General features: G+C 46.6%; 1 protein-coding gene across 3 annotated transcripts in view; it reads right to left on the reverse strand.

Moving 5' to 3' along the window:
- MORC3 (MORC family CW-type zinc finger 3) overlaps positions 1–14,565 on the reverse strand; it is a 52,188-nt gene that overhangs the window by 20,490 nt on the left and 17,133 nt on the right. For all 3 annotated transcript variants that reach the window (XM_084801050.1, XM_084801051.1, XM_084801052.1), the window contains 4 exons: positions 12,990–13,137; positions 7,972–8,100; positions 7,256–7,375; positions 5,316–5,413 (listed from right to left, as the gene is read on the reverse strand). In XM_084801050.1, the coding sequence (XP_084657176.1) occupies positions 5,316–5,413; positions 7,256–7,375; positions 7,972–8,100; positions 12,990–13,137 (495 nt within the window). The remainder of the gene's footprint in view (positions 1–5,315; positions 5,414–7,255; positions 7,376–7,971; positions 8,101–12,989; positions 13,138–14,565) is intronic.

Below are 14,565 nucleotides of genomic sequence, written 5' to 3' on the forward strand. Positions count from 1 at the left end.
TTTACTTAGTAGACTACTTGTTTTCACAGAACAGCCCATAATTTCCACAGCTATCAGTAATTTAAGAACACCAATCCCTTTACAATCTGCCAACGTCTACCAGGTCCTTTTCACTTCAGAGGTATTTAATTTAGGTCTATGCCACCAGTGTGTTTGTCTAGTATGACAACAGCATAGCTGTTGTCCCGCCCATTGGAGCCTTTGAGTTCTAGCTCTAGCACGGCCACAGGCAGCACTTCCCACTGTACTAGCCAGGTGCAGCCTGCAGCTCCGGCTCTAGCACGGCCACAGGCAGCACTTCCCACTGTACTAGCCAGGTGCAGCCTGCAGCTCCGGCTCTAGCACGGCCACAGGCAGCACTTCCCACTGTACTAGCCAGGTGCAGCCTGCAGCTCCGGCTCTAGCACGGCCACAGGCAGCATTCTCCTACTCTATAATCATGTACACTCTAAATACACCCTATGATCAGATGCACAAAAGGCTGTGACCGCTTAGATCATCCATCATTCCACTAAGACAGACTTCCTAGTTACTATAGGGTTAGTGTGATCTAAAAGCAAAGCATAAAGATTCAAAATCAGTCTACCTGCTTCTTCTGCAGGGACTGTCTTAGGTGACTCTGGTTGACTTGCTGGCAAGACTATAAAACAGGCCTATAAGTAAGTAGGTAAATTAATGATTTATTTACATCTTAAATTCCATTCCAACGTTTTATGCTTTAGTTTATAGGTCTTCGTATTTTCAGATCACAAACTCCCCAGAAAGGTGATTTCCCCCCGCTTTATAATTAGGTTGGTTTTTTAAAGTTAGAGCCACACACAGCTTCTCTATTACTGGGATTACAGGTGTGAGTCACCAGCCCAGCTAATTGTTACTTTTCTTTCCAGCCCTTTAAATTAATTTTTTTCATTTATTTATTTGTTTGTTTTGTTTCATTTGAGACAGTTTTTTTCTGTGTAGCCCTGGTAGCCTCAAACTTAGAAGGTGTGCAGCACTGTTCCCAGCTTCTTCCTAGCCTTGTGCATTCTATGATGTGTGGGTGGACACATGTGCTGACATCAGAGGACAACCTCCAGGAAGAGTTCTCTCTCTCCAACTCTAACATGGGTCTGGGTGTCAGGCTTGTGCAGCAAGCACGTCACCTGGAGCCACTTGCCAGCCACGAGTCCTTTCACTCCCTTTTCCTGGATTATACTAGCTATTGCCTCAGGGACAATGGTGAGCAGCTAATATTCTTATTCCTTCTCGCTTTGAGAGGAAACATGTCAATAATTAACATATAGAAATGATACTCACTTTTAAATATTCTTTTACAAATTCTCTCTGCTTAGCATACCCTTCAATTGGTGGTTATAAAGGATCCTTTAAAAACTTCACAAATGGGCTGGGCAGTGATGGTGCACACGTTTAATCCCAGCACTCGGGAGGCAGAGGCAGGTGGATCTCTGTGAGTTCGAGGCCAGCCTGGTCTACAAAGCAAGTCCAGGACACCCAAGGCTACACAGAGAAACCCTGTCTAGAAAAACAAAAAACAAAACCTCACAAACAGGTGCTGAGTGTGGAGCAGACACTTAGGTCACATTCCTCGGGAGGCAGAGGCCAGGCCAGTCTGTATGGCAAGCAGATGGCTGAACAGTGAGGCTCCGTTACAAAAAAGGCTGGAGGGCGTTCTCAGGGTTAGGAGGACTGCTTTTTTTTTTCCTTTTTAAAAAAATTTTATTAATTGATTCAAATTACAACTCAATTGTTATCCCATCACTTGTATCCTCCCATTCCTCCCTCCCTCCGGCTTTCACCCTATTCCCCTCCCCTAGGTCTATGACCGAGGGGGACCTCCTCCCCCACTATATGGTCATAGGCTATCAAGTCTCATCTTGGTAGCCTGCTTATACTTTCTTTGAATGCCCCCAGGCCTCCCCACCAAGGGGAGGTGGTCAAATATGGGCACCAGAGTTCATGTCAGTCCGGAACACTGCTTTTTAAAGGGGACCCAGGTTTGACTCTTGGCACTGGCGTGGTGACTCACAATCATCTCTAACTTTAGTTCCGGGAGAGTCAAGGCCACCTCCAGGCGTCCACAGGCATCAGACACACAAGTGGCTCATAGATACCTGGCCAGCCTGTTCTGCATAGCGAGCTCCAGAACAGCAGTACTAAAGAGACTGTCTCAAAATCAACCAAACACCAGCTGAGAGAGGAGAGCAGTCTAAGGCTTTTGACATCAGAGATAAACAGGATCTGGCACATGCCTTGATGAAGTTTGGTCTTGCTTCGGTCCAGTATTTCCTCACTGAGCCCTTACTCCTTTTTTTGGGAATGGTAATGTATATTCTGAGCCATTCTGTGGAAGTACACAATATGCTTTTTTATTTTACAGGGGTTACAGATAAGAGACTGCTTTGAGTCTCAGAAGAGACTTTTGAACTGTGCTGAGACTGTGGAAGACTACCAGGATTTTTAAGTTGGACTGAAAATGTATTTTGCATTGTAGTTATTGGCTATTCACCACCACAAGCCTCTCTTTGTTAACTTTGTACACTTTGAAGGAAAGTATCCAGGCCTCTGCCTGAGGAGCTTCAGCAGTCAGGCTGGGCAGCTTCAAGTTTTGCCTCTGGGCTCCCCCTACACTTTCCTCCAGGTGCCCCTCTTCAACTCTTAAGCTCCCTGGGTACCACCACCTGGGCTCCTGTGCATCAGGATACCCTTGGGACACTGTCCCACCTCAGGGCTGGAACCATTCCTTCCACCCTCCGATCCAAGCAGGACGGCCAACGCTGAGCCTGAGCCTGTGTGGGCTACTGGACAGTGGGAGCAGGAAGGCCAACACTGAGGCTGAGCCTGTGTGGGCTACTGGACAGAGGGAGCAGGACGGCCAACGCTGAGGCTGAGCCTGTGTGGGCTACTGGACAGAGGGAGCAGGAAGGCCAACGCTGAGGCTGAGCCTGTGTGGGCTACTGGACAGAGGGAGCAGGACGGCCAACGCTGAGGCTGAGCCTGTGTGGGCTACTGGACAGAGGGAGCAGGAAGGCCAACGCTGAGGCTGAGCCTGTGTGGGCTACTGGACAGAGGGAGCAGGAAGGCCAACGCTGAGGCTGAGCCTGTGTGGGCTACTGGACAGAGGGAGCAGGACGGCCAATGCTGAGGCTGAGCCTGTGTGGGCTACTGGACAGTAGGAGCAGGAAGGCCAACGCTGAGGCTGAGCCTGTGTGGGCTACTGGACAGAGGGAGCAGGACGGCCAACGCTGAGGCTGAGTCTGTGTGGGCTACTGGACAGAGGGAGCAGGACGGCCAACGCTGAGGCTGACCCTGTGTGGGCTACTGGACAGAGGGAGCAGGAAGGCCAACGCTGAGGCTGAGCCTGTGTGGGCTACTGGACAGTGGGAGCAGGAAGGCCAACACTGAGGCTGACCCTGTGTGGGCTACTGGACAGAGGGAGCAGGACGGCCAACGCTGAGGCTGAGCCTGTGTGGGCTACTGGACAGAGGGAGCAGGAAGGCCAACGCTGAGGCTGAGCCTGTGTGGGCTACTGGACAGAGGGAGCAGGAAGGCCAACGCTGAGGCTGAGCCTGTGTGGGCTACTGGACAGAGGGAGCAGGACGGCCAACGCTGAGGCTGAGCCTGTGTGGGCTACTGGACAGTAGGAGCAGGAAGGCCAACGCTGAGGCTGAGCCTGTGTGGGCTACTGGACAGAGGGAGCAGGACGGCCAACGCTGAGGCTGACCCTGTGTGGGCTACTGGACAGAGGGAGCAGGACGGCCAACGCTGAGGCTGACCCTGTGTGGGCTACTGGACAGAGGGAGCAGGAAGGCCAACGCTGAGGCTGAGCCTGTGTGGGCTACTGGACAGAGGGAGCAGGACGGCCAACGCTGAGGCTGACCCTGTGTGGGCTACTGGACAGAGGGAGCAGGAAGGCCAACACTGGGGCTGAGCCTGTGTGGGCTACTGGACAGAGGGAGCAGGAAGGCCAACGCTGAGGCTGAGCCTGTGTGGGCTACTGGACAGAGGGAGCAGGAAGGCCAACGCTGAGGCTGAGCCTGTGTGGGCTACTGGACAGAGGGAGCAGGACGGCCAATGCTGAGGCTGACCCTGTGTGGGCTACTGGACAGAGGGACCAGGAAGGCCAACGCTGAGGCTGAGCCTGTGTGGGCTACTGGACAGAGGGAGCAGGAAGGCCAACGCTGAGGCTGAGCCTGTGTGGGCTACTGGACAGAGGGAGCAGGACGGCCAACGCTGAGGCTGAGCCTGGGGCCGGCGTTGGTGGTCGGAATGAGAATGGCCCTCATAGGCTCACCTACTTGGCCCCAAGTTGGTGGAGCTGTTTGGGAAGAATTAAAAAGTGTGGCCTCAGAGGAGGTGTGTCACTAGGGGATCGGCTTTGAGGTTTCAAAAGCTTTCGCCGTTTCTCAGTTAGCTTTCTCTCTGGGCTACTGCTCCTGCGCCATACCTACCTGCCCCCATACTCCCATTTCTGACGGACATGGACTCAACCTCTCAACTGGAAGCTCCAAATTCAATGTTTCTCTTGCAGGTTGATTTGTCTTATCACAGCAATATAAAACGTCCAGAAAGAAACTATATGGAGCTGCAGAGATGCTTCGGTGGTCAAGAGAGGTTACTGCTCTTACAGGTGACCTCTGCTCGGTTCCCAGAACCAAACTCAGACTTCAGCTCCAGAGGCGCCAACACCTTTTCGGGACATCTGCATTCATATGTGCAGACTGACACTTAGATGCATACATACATGCATACTTGAAAAACTAAGTCTTGCCGGGCGTGGTGGCGCATGCCTTTAATCCCAGTACTCGGGAGGCAGAGGCCAGCCTGGTCTACAAAGTGAGTCTAGGACAGCCAAGGCTAACACAGAAACCATGTCTCAAGAAGGGAAAAAAAAAAGTCTTTAATAAAAAACAAAAAGGAGAGAAGCCTTACACTACAGAACTTGAAAACAGTGACAGACTAATAGAGAAAAGTGCGCTGACCATCTTCTTCTACCTCACACGCTGTCCTCTATCCCACCACAAGCAATATACATCCTGGTTTTCTCAATGTGATACATCACCCCGAGATTCAGAGCAACAGAGCAGTACCTGCATGGTATTAGGGCATCCACGGGCAGCTGCAGGGCGTGGGAAGTGACGGCAAGATGGTCAGAGGTTCAAGGCACCCCAGGCAGAATGGCTGGTTTACAGCCAGCTACCACACAAGAGACTATCTAAAATACGTCCTCAAGCTAAAGGAACGGAGAGACGAAGGTTCCAGCCATCGTCCTAACACACTCCTCCCTCAGCACACCAGTCAGTAAACGAGCAACATACCTGTACTCATTAGTGTAGTCAAAATCTTGCTTATTGTGAGTTGGCTTAAGGAAGTTACATTCTATAATTCCAACCACTCCAACACCCATGTTATTTGCCTGAAATATAATGAAAAGGTATTTAGATAGAATGTGATGCTCACCACACCCTTCAAAAGATTTACATCATAAGCTACCTCCTTATACTTTATCTTGTATGACTCCCCTAAAATTTCTTGGTATGTGCTTAGGTTTGTTTGTTTGTTTGTGGTAAGTTAACTCCTAAATATATTTAGAGCTTTCCTCCAAACCCCATTACTGGCTGGTATCCATCTAGGTGAGAATTATGTGCAAACTGACACAAGAGAAAGGACAATGTCTACTGTGATGCGTGTGAGTCGCAAAAGCACAATCCACAGACAGCCACCTGACCTGCAACCTTTAACCAACAGAACAGCAGCACTCCCGGCTGCCGCCTGAGCTGTCGTCTTACATCTGACATTATAAACAGCAGTCTCCACAAATCCACACTGCTGTGCTGTGCAGAACTCATAACACATTCTACAAGGAACTTAAAATAAGATTTAAAGAAAATGAGAACCAAAACACTTAGGGGTAAAAAAAAAAGAGATAGGAAGAAAGCACACCCAGCCTGAGACTCTAACACACACTCATTTCAGCAGCAGATACTAAAATTAGAAGGGCACACAGATTGACATAGCCCCTGTACAAGGATGACATGCGAATTCATTAATGTTCCATATTTAAATCAAACAACAAACCTTTTATCAGGACGATTTATTCTCATAATTGTCACCCAATACCTAGAAAATACAGATACTCTAATGTATACAGAACAAGCTACATGGGGTTATGACTAATACCCTAAACTAAATATTATAACAATGAAAGTTACCTCCTAGGGCAGTAACTCTAGGGCCAGAAAGTCAGGTCAGGGAACAGGCTCCTGCTACTAAGCCTGCTGACCTGAGGCCTCAAGCAGGGGAGGGCAGTTTTAATCAGCTACTGGTTTTCAGGCTAGTTCTGTACACACTAATAAAAACAGCCAAGTTAGAACAACAAACACACACCAATCAATTTCATTCCAGTAGGAAGCAATCATGTGATTCATATCCAAATGCACCCCAGAAGGTGTTACCCCAGCACAGAGGCCGAGGCGAGAGAAGATGTAGACTAGCCTGAGCTACCTAGTGAGACGGACACAAAACAGACAAATACCAAACATTTCCCTCCGAATAATTCAGCCACAGAGATGTATTTCTGTGCCTGAGAACCACACTGCCTATTAAGTCTTTGGTAAACTATATACTTATGGGTCCCAATGTCCAAATCTATAAGGCAAAATAAGTTCTCTATCTCCTTTTGTAGGGCACCAGAATACTGGGACTCAAATGACACATGAATGCAGTCAACTGCTACGCTAATTCTGCTTTTAAAAGACTGACACTGGGGCAGAGAGACGGCTCAGTGATTAAGAGCACTACTGGCTGCTCCTCCAGAGGACCTGGGTTCAATTCCCAGCACCCACATGGTAGCACTCAACTGTCTGTTTGTAACCCCAGATCCAAACCTGTCACACAGACTATACATGCAGGCAAAACATCAATGTGCATTTAAATATATCTGTATGTGTGTGTGTGTGTGTGTGTGTGTGTGTGTGTGTGTGTGTGTGTGTATGTGTGTGTATGTATGTGTGTGACCTGATACCTAGCCAGGTGTGGTAGCACGTATCTTTAATCCCATTATTTGGGAGGCAGAGGCCAACCGATATACAAACTGAGTTCTAGGCTAGCCAGGGCTGTATGGAGACCCTATCTCAAAAAACACCCCTTCCTACCTCCAAAACATAAGACACCTAAAAAGTCATGAGCAAAAAACATTATAAAATTTCCTAACTTTTTTATTTTTTTCACTAAAAATATTTTCAAATATAAATCTTACCTTTAACTGACATCCCACTTTTTCATAAGCCTTGATGAGCCTGTTTCTGTGATACATCATTATTCCATAGTGATCTTTATTTCTGCAGTTGAATCCAAAAGTAATTCTCACTGTTCTAGTCTTAAAAATATTAAGGAAAATTCCGAGCACAACAGTTCATTCTCTTGCGATGACCCTTTCTAATATCATTAATAAATCCCACTATACAAGGGCTGGATAGATGACAGGTGTTCTACAGGACACAGGTCAGGTCCTCAGCACCTACATGGTGGCCTATAACCAACCATCTCAGTCCCAGGGGATCTGACACTCTAGTAGCCTCCTTGGGCAGCAGGCACCCACATGGCACAGATACACATGCAGGCAAAACACTCATATATAAAATAAAATAAATAAATATTTTAAAAAGGACTTGGCATCAGCCAGTGTCCAGAATCACCCCAAAGTACATGCAGAAAAGCAATCTGGAGACTGGAGTTCTTGTGAGAGAAGGCTGGTGAGGTGGGTCAGAGGATAAAATGCTGTTAGACTGACAATGGAGTTTAATCCCTGGGACTCACGGGGTGAAAGGACAACTGGCTCCTCCACGTTGTCCTCTGATCTACACCTACACACACACCTGTAATTTAAGAAAATGCTATAGGGAGGAAAAGGGAAAGAGCAAAGACACTGAGTATGCCTCACTATGTTTACACAGCATTATAAATAAAGGATACTAAAAATTTGGGTCGATAAACATCACGCTCAATGTAGGCAAGGCTCTTTGATACGAGCTGTGTCTTCACCTTCTGTCCACGCAGGATGATCTGCATTCTTGGCTTAAGGTATAAAATACTGCAGTAAGCCTGCAAAAAAACACAGCAAACTGTCCTTTCCAAAGAAGTACTCACAGATTTGTTCAACATTATTCAGATATGAATTTTAAAAGAAAGTACAAACACCTTACTCTCCCAATAAAGTTATACAGACTGTCAAATGGGGGCGTAGTTCAGAGGTAAACAAGGTATGAGGGCCTGGATTCAAACTCAAGTATCAAGAATAACAATACAAAATTGTATTATTCTGATGTAAGAAAACAAAAACAAAAACCTGAGACATGGTCTTAATATAGCATAAATTACCTAAAACTCAACATTCAGCTAAAGATGGCTTTGCACTCCTTTGCCCTCCCTGAGGGAAGCATTACAGGCGCGTACCACCGTACAGCTCTAGCACTCAGAGCTGAAGCAGAAGGGTCTTCATTTTGAGGCGACCTAATATGATCTTGCCTCAAAAAATTATTAAAAAACAAACTCAAGGCAGGCGTGGTGGCACATGCCTGTAATCCCAGCACTCAGGAGGCAGAGGCAGGCCTCTGTGAGTTTAGGGCCAGCCTGGTCTACAAAGTGAGTTCAAGACAGCCAAGGCTACACAGAGAAAACTGTCTCGAAAAAACAAAACCGAACAAAACAAAAACCAAACTCAATTGTTGGAACACAGCTCAGGCACAGAGCTGTGAGAACACTCCAAGAATACAAGGCAAGAGTCTTGGACCTCAGTTTCTTCAAACATGGATTTCTTCTTGGCATGTGCTTCTGTGCTCCTCCCCCACCCAGGTGTGGTGGGCAGAGTTCGTTTTCTTCAGGTCAGTGTTACTGCTGCTGCTGCTCTTCAATTACATGTCTCGGCTACACTTTACATGCATGCCTCTATGGGAAACATGCTTATGCGATGTGTAGCTGGTTCTTGTGATTGTACGCGGCTTGAACTCATGAGAACTCTGCTCATGACCTCAGTATAAATTGTGTGAGGCTCTCAATAAAGTGGGCTATTGCACAAGACTGTAGCCTGCTTCATTTATTGGCTCCATTCTCCCAGGTCCAACTACTACTTGAGCAGTGACACTAAGACCAGGGTAACCGCCATGGGTAACTACCACGGAACCTCAGCAGAGCCTAGAGGATGGAGGCCCAAGCTGCTAGGTGTCAGAGGGAGGACTAGGGCTGAGAAAACAGAGCTGGGGTCAGGAGGGCTGCAGGAGCTGACAGCTCACGCCAGCAATAGGGAAAATGGGACAAAGTTGGCAGGAATAATGTTGTGCAAAGGGAACAAGGAGATCAGTAGTGCCAGACCAACATACAGTAGCTCTGAGACTGACAGCCATGGCCCTTCAGAGGGACAAGTAGGGTTTTGACAAAACTTTGCTTGGCAAGTCTGACCCTGGGCAAAGACACAGCGCCAGTATTTCCTTTGTTCTTTCACTAGGGCCTCTCAAAAGCCAGGGGTGGGCCTAACCCCTGACAGGAACCAAGGGTGCGGGCTTACACCCATACCTAACCCCTGACAGGAACCAGGGGTGCGGGCTTATACCCATAACTAACCCCTGACAGGAACCAGGGGTGCGGGCTTATACCCATACCTAACCCCTGACAGGAACCAGGGGTGCGGGCTTACACCCATACCTAACCCCTGACAGGAACCAGGGGTGCGGGCTTATACCCATACCTAACCCCTGACAGGAACCAGGGGTGCGGGCTTACACCCATACCTAACCCCTGACAGGAACCAGGGGTGCGGGCTTACACCCATACCTAACCCCTGACAGGAACCAGGGGTGCGGGCTTACACCCATACCTAACCCCTGACAGGAACCAGGGGTGCGGGCTTATACCCATACCCAATTCCTGATGAAGTTGAGGGAGGAGAATCAGAGTTCAAGGTCAGCTTTGACTACACATCAAGTTTGAGGCCAGTCCCTGCTTCAAAAGAACAAAAAATGGGGGGGGGGGGGGGAAGTGGATACAAATAAAAAACACTGTATACATGTACATGTTCGCAAAGAATATGGCTTTTTGTTTGTTTTTCAAGATCAGGTTTCTCTGTGTAGCCTTGGCTGTCTTGGACTCACTTTTTAAATAAAATATATTTATTTATTATTATGTATATAGTGCTCTGCCTGCATGTACACCTGCAGTCCAGAAGAGGGCATCAGATCACATTATAGCTGGTTGAGCCACCATGTGGTTGTGGGAATTGAACTCAGGACTGCTGGAAGAGCAGACAGTGCTCATAACCGCTGAGCCATCTCTACAGCCTGGACTCACTTTCTACACCAGGCCTGCCTCTGCCTGTGGAGTGCTAGGATTAAAGGTGTGCGCCACCACGCCCAACTAAAAAAAAAAAAATATTTTATATATATATATATTTTTGTTGTTGTTGTTGTTGTTGTTATTTTTGTTGTTTTGTTATGGTTTTTCAAAACAGGGTTTCTGTGTAGCCTTAGCTGTCCTAGATTCAATCTGTAGACTGGGCTAGCCTCAAACTCACCACAGCGATCTGCCTGTCTCTGTCTCCTAAGCAGTGGGATTACAAGTATGCACTACCACACCTGACTGACAGAATGCTTTTAATGTTTTAAAAAAATTACAAATAAGTGGGTTTAATTAGAAAAAATATGCAAATCAAAAGGACATTTTCTGACCTTTCATATTTAGCATTATAATTTTATTTGTTTTTTGTTTTGAGACAGGGTTTCTCTGTGTAGCCTTGGCTGTCCTGCCTCTTTCCGGCATTATAATTTAAAAAGACAAACTAAAACAATTTGTTAGGCAAAACAAGCAATCTCAAATTCAAATTAGACAATGTTATAAGCTGACAAAGTTTCTCTTGAGAAGCCTCGCCTTCACCTTATTCCATGCAGTTGGGATGGGCCTTGTACCCTCACATTCTTCTGCCTCTATGCCTCAAGTGCTGGGTCAAAGGACTACGCTAACACACCAGGCTCAAAGCATGTTTTCATTTCTTTTCTTTTTGGGGTGGATGTTTGAAACAGGGTCTCATTCTGCAGCCCAGGCTAACCCCCTCACCTGAGCTTCCAGAGTGCTGAAAAGACAGATATGAGCCAACACGCCCAGCTTGTCTGCATTCAACACAGGGCAACCTGTCAGGTGTGGCATGCACACCTTTAATCCCAGCACTCGGGAGGCAGAGGCAGGTGGATCTCTGTGAGTTCGAGGTCAGCCTGATCTACAAAGGTCCAGGACAGCCAAGGCTACACAGAGAAACCCTGTCTCAAAAAACAAAAAACCCCCAAACAAACAAACACACAGGCAAATTGGCTTGGCATAGTGGCACATGCCTGTGATCACAGCAACTAGAAAGCGGAGACAGGAAGACTGAGACTTAAGGCCAGTCTATGCTACACAACACAGGAAGATCTTAACTCAAAAACAACAACAACAACAACAACAACAACAAAAGAAAAGGTAACAAGAAAACTGGCCAAACATTACACACTAAACCATGTTCTTCTCTCTCCCCATTACTGCAAGAATATCTGAATGAAGTATGTTGAATAATTCAGATGGATGAAAGACTCAGTAGAAAAGTAAAACCTGAACATTTTTACTCTCCCCGTTTCCAGGTACGATGCCTCTGCACAATTCCCTCATGGTTTCTGCACTGGGTGCGACAGCTATGCCCTCACTGGTAGGACCAGTCTCACTCATAAGTGTGTGACTTTAAGCAGTCACACCCTGGTACTGGGTAGGATAAAAGGCAGTGTCCATGTGCTGTTCTGTCCCTTGGACCACACCTTCCCTAGAACTGTGAGCCAAAGTAGCCAGCCCATCCCTGTTGCTTCTGTTGGGTGTTGGTCACAGTGAGACAGATACTAACACACTGTCTTAGAAACACAACCTATTTCTAAATCAGCAGATGCTTACCACAAGGAGCTATTACTGTGTATTTTCTAGTCAATAACTTATTGCATTACAAGACAAATCAACAAGGGCTATTACACAGGGAAACCGTGTCTCAAAAAAACAAACAAAAAACAAAAATAAGACAAATCAAGATATATTAGGTGTGTATCCCACAACAATTTATTTATTTGTTTATTTTTGGTTTTCGAGACAGGGTTTCTCTGTGTAGCCCTGGCTGTCCTGGACTTACTTGTAGACCAGGATGGCCTCGAACTCAAAGATCCACCCACCTCTGCCTCCCAAGTGCTGGGATTAAAGGCATTCGCCACCACGCCCAGCTCCCACAACAATTTTAAAATGCTGAATTTGGTGTTCTGTGACTTGAACTACCCAGTATGGTCACCATAAAATGCACTGACTAATCAATTCAAATAAACTAAGTGCAGGTTAGAAAAGCCAAAGCACCATGGGAACTGATGTCTCCCCTCCCTGTTCTCAGGCCGGGCCTCACATAACCACGGCTGGCCTCAACTATGTAGGCAGGATGAGCTTGAAATCCTGTCCTCTGGCCTCCCTCCCTCCTCACCCCACTCCAGGGTTATAGACATGCACTAGTTTATTTGTCACTAAGGATCCATCCCAGGGCCTTGTGCATGCAAGGCAAGCACTCTACCAACTAAGCTACATACCAACTGACCTTTTTTTTTTTTTTTTTTTTTTCTGGTTTTTCGAGACAGGGTCTCTCTGTGTAGCTTTGGCTGTCCTGGACTCACTTTGTAGACCAAGCTGGCCTCGAACTCACAGCGATCTGCCTACCTCTGCCTCCTGAGTGCTGGGATTAAAGGCGTGTGCCACCACGCCCGGCACCAACCGACCTTCTAAAATAAGGTTCCCTGAGCAACTACAACAACTAGTGCACTACTAAGCAGCTTAGTATGTGGAGTCATGTCTAACACACTCCCAGCCAGAGACCTCTGATGCTTTACAAGCCAAGCCTGCCCACGGCTCCAGGACTTGCTGACTGCTCATTTCCACAGCAGCTGAGTACATACCCTTAAGGAATAGTCACTCTCAGGGGCAATCTGGTCCATTCTCTCTTGTTTCTTGTACCCTTTCTTCCCTGCAGTGTCATCTAAATCCTCTGGAATTCTGATGTCATATTTATCCTTTTCAAAATCAAATTCTGTTGCATTTTTGTAACTGTAAGAAAAAAATTTAGAAAGAAGCAAAATTTAACTTCACATCAAGAAAAGAAAAATAAATACAAAATGGTAAGGAAGTAAATAAGCAAACAGTAGGCCAGGGTCAAGAGGCAAATACAGAACAATTAAAGACAAAAAAAAAGCATGCAGGAAGAACAACATCTGTGCCTGCCTACATCATAAAATGGCAGTGCCAGGCTAGAGAGATGGCTCAGAGGTTCAGAGCACAGGCTGCTCCTCCAGAGGTCCTGAGTTCAATTCTCAGCACCCACATGGTGACTTATGACCATCTAAAATGAAATCTGGTACCCTCTTCTGGTGTGTAGGAAGAACACTATATACATAATAAATAAATAAAATTTTAAAAGAAAAATGATACAGTGCCTCAGGAGAGTCTGGCAAGTTTTCAAAACCTAACAACACAGCTACTATATTACCTGCAGCAATGTTTGCTGTTTTTTGCTCTCAAAGGAGGGTTTCACTGTGTAGCCTTGGCTGTCCTAGAACTCACTCTGTAAACCAGGCTGGCACTGAACTCAGAGATTCACTTGCCTCGGCTGGGATTAATCTAAATGGGTTTTTGTTTTGATTGCAAGTGTGGGATGTGATGTTTGTCCACTGGACACAGACTCTTGAGGTCCAGTGGCTTCTATCAGCTGAAAAACATCCAGTACAGACTCTGGAGGGCATAAAATAGTCTAAAAACACAGAGCTCACTTTGTAACACCCCGAGAGAGAAATGCTCAGGAGAACTCTTTGAGGTTGCTATGGCATCTCTGGATGCCACCGTGTTTGCTGGTTTGCTGTTTAGCTGGATTGATGGAATTCTGACAACGAAGAGTAGAGTTGCCCCAAGGAACTAAGTCTAGAAAGGTCTACCACCCCTGTCTCTACCAACCATCTTTCTCGCCTATCTAAGGTTGGAGGATTGGAAGGGAGGTCAAGGCAGAACCCCAAATAAAGTAGATTTTAAAAGATAAAAGCCTACGGGCTAGAGAGATGGCTCAAAGGTTAAGAGCACTGACTGCTCTTCCAAAGGTCATGAGTTCAATTCCCAGCAACCACATGTTGGCTCACAACCATCTATAATGAGATTTGTATACATAATAAATAAATAAATCTTAAAAAAAAAAAAAAAAGATGAAAGCCTACAACCCCAAGAGTTTCATACCAAGATGTTGGAATATGGTCTGGTGCTTTATATGTGCTCATTGCTTAACCCGAGATTCTTACTGCCCACGAGAAAACTGTCACATACCCCAAGTATTGCTGTTTAACCTTGCTGAGAAATTATTCCTGGGCTGGAAAGATGGCTCAGAGGTTAAGAGCACTGACTGCTCTTTCCAGAGGTCATAGGATCATTGCCCAGCAACCACAAGGCGGCTCACAACCATCTATAATGTGATCTGATGCCCTCTGCTGGCCT

This window comes from Acomys minous (assembly GCF_964271855.1).
Source record: "Acomys minous genome assembly, chromosome: 11".
NCBI classification, from domain to species: domain Eukaryota; kingdom Metazoa; phylum Chordata; class Mammalia; order Rodentia; family Muridae; genus Acomys; species Acomys minous.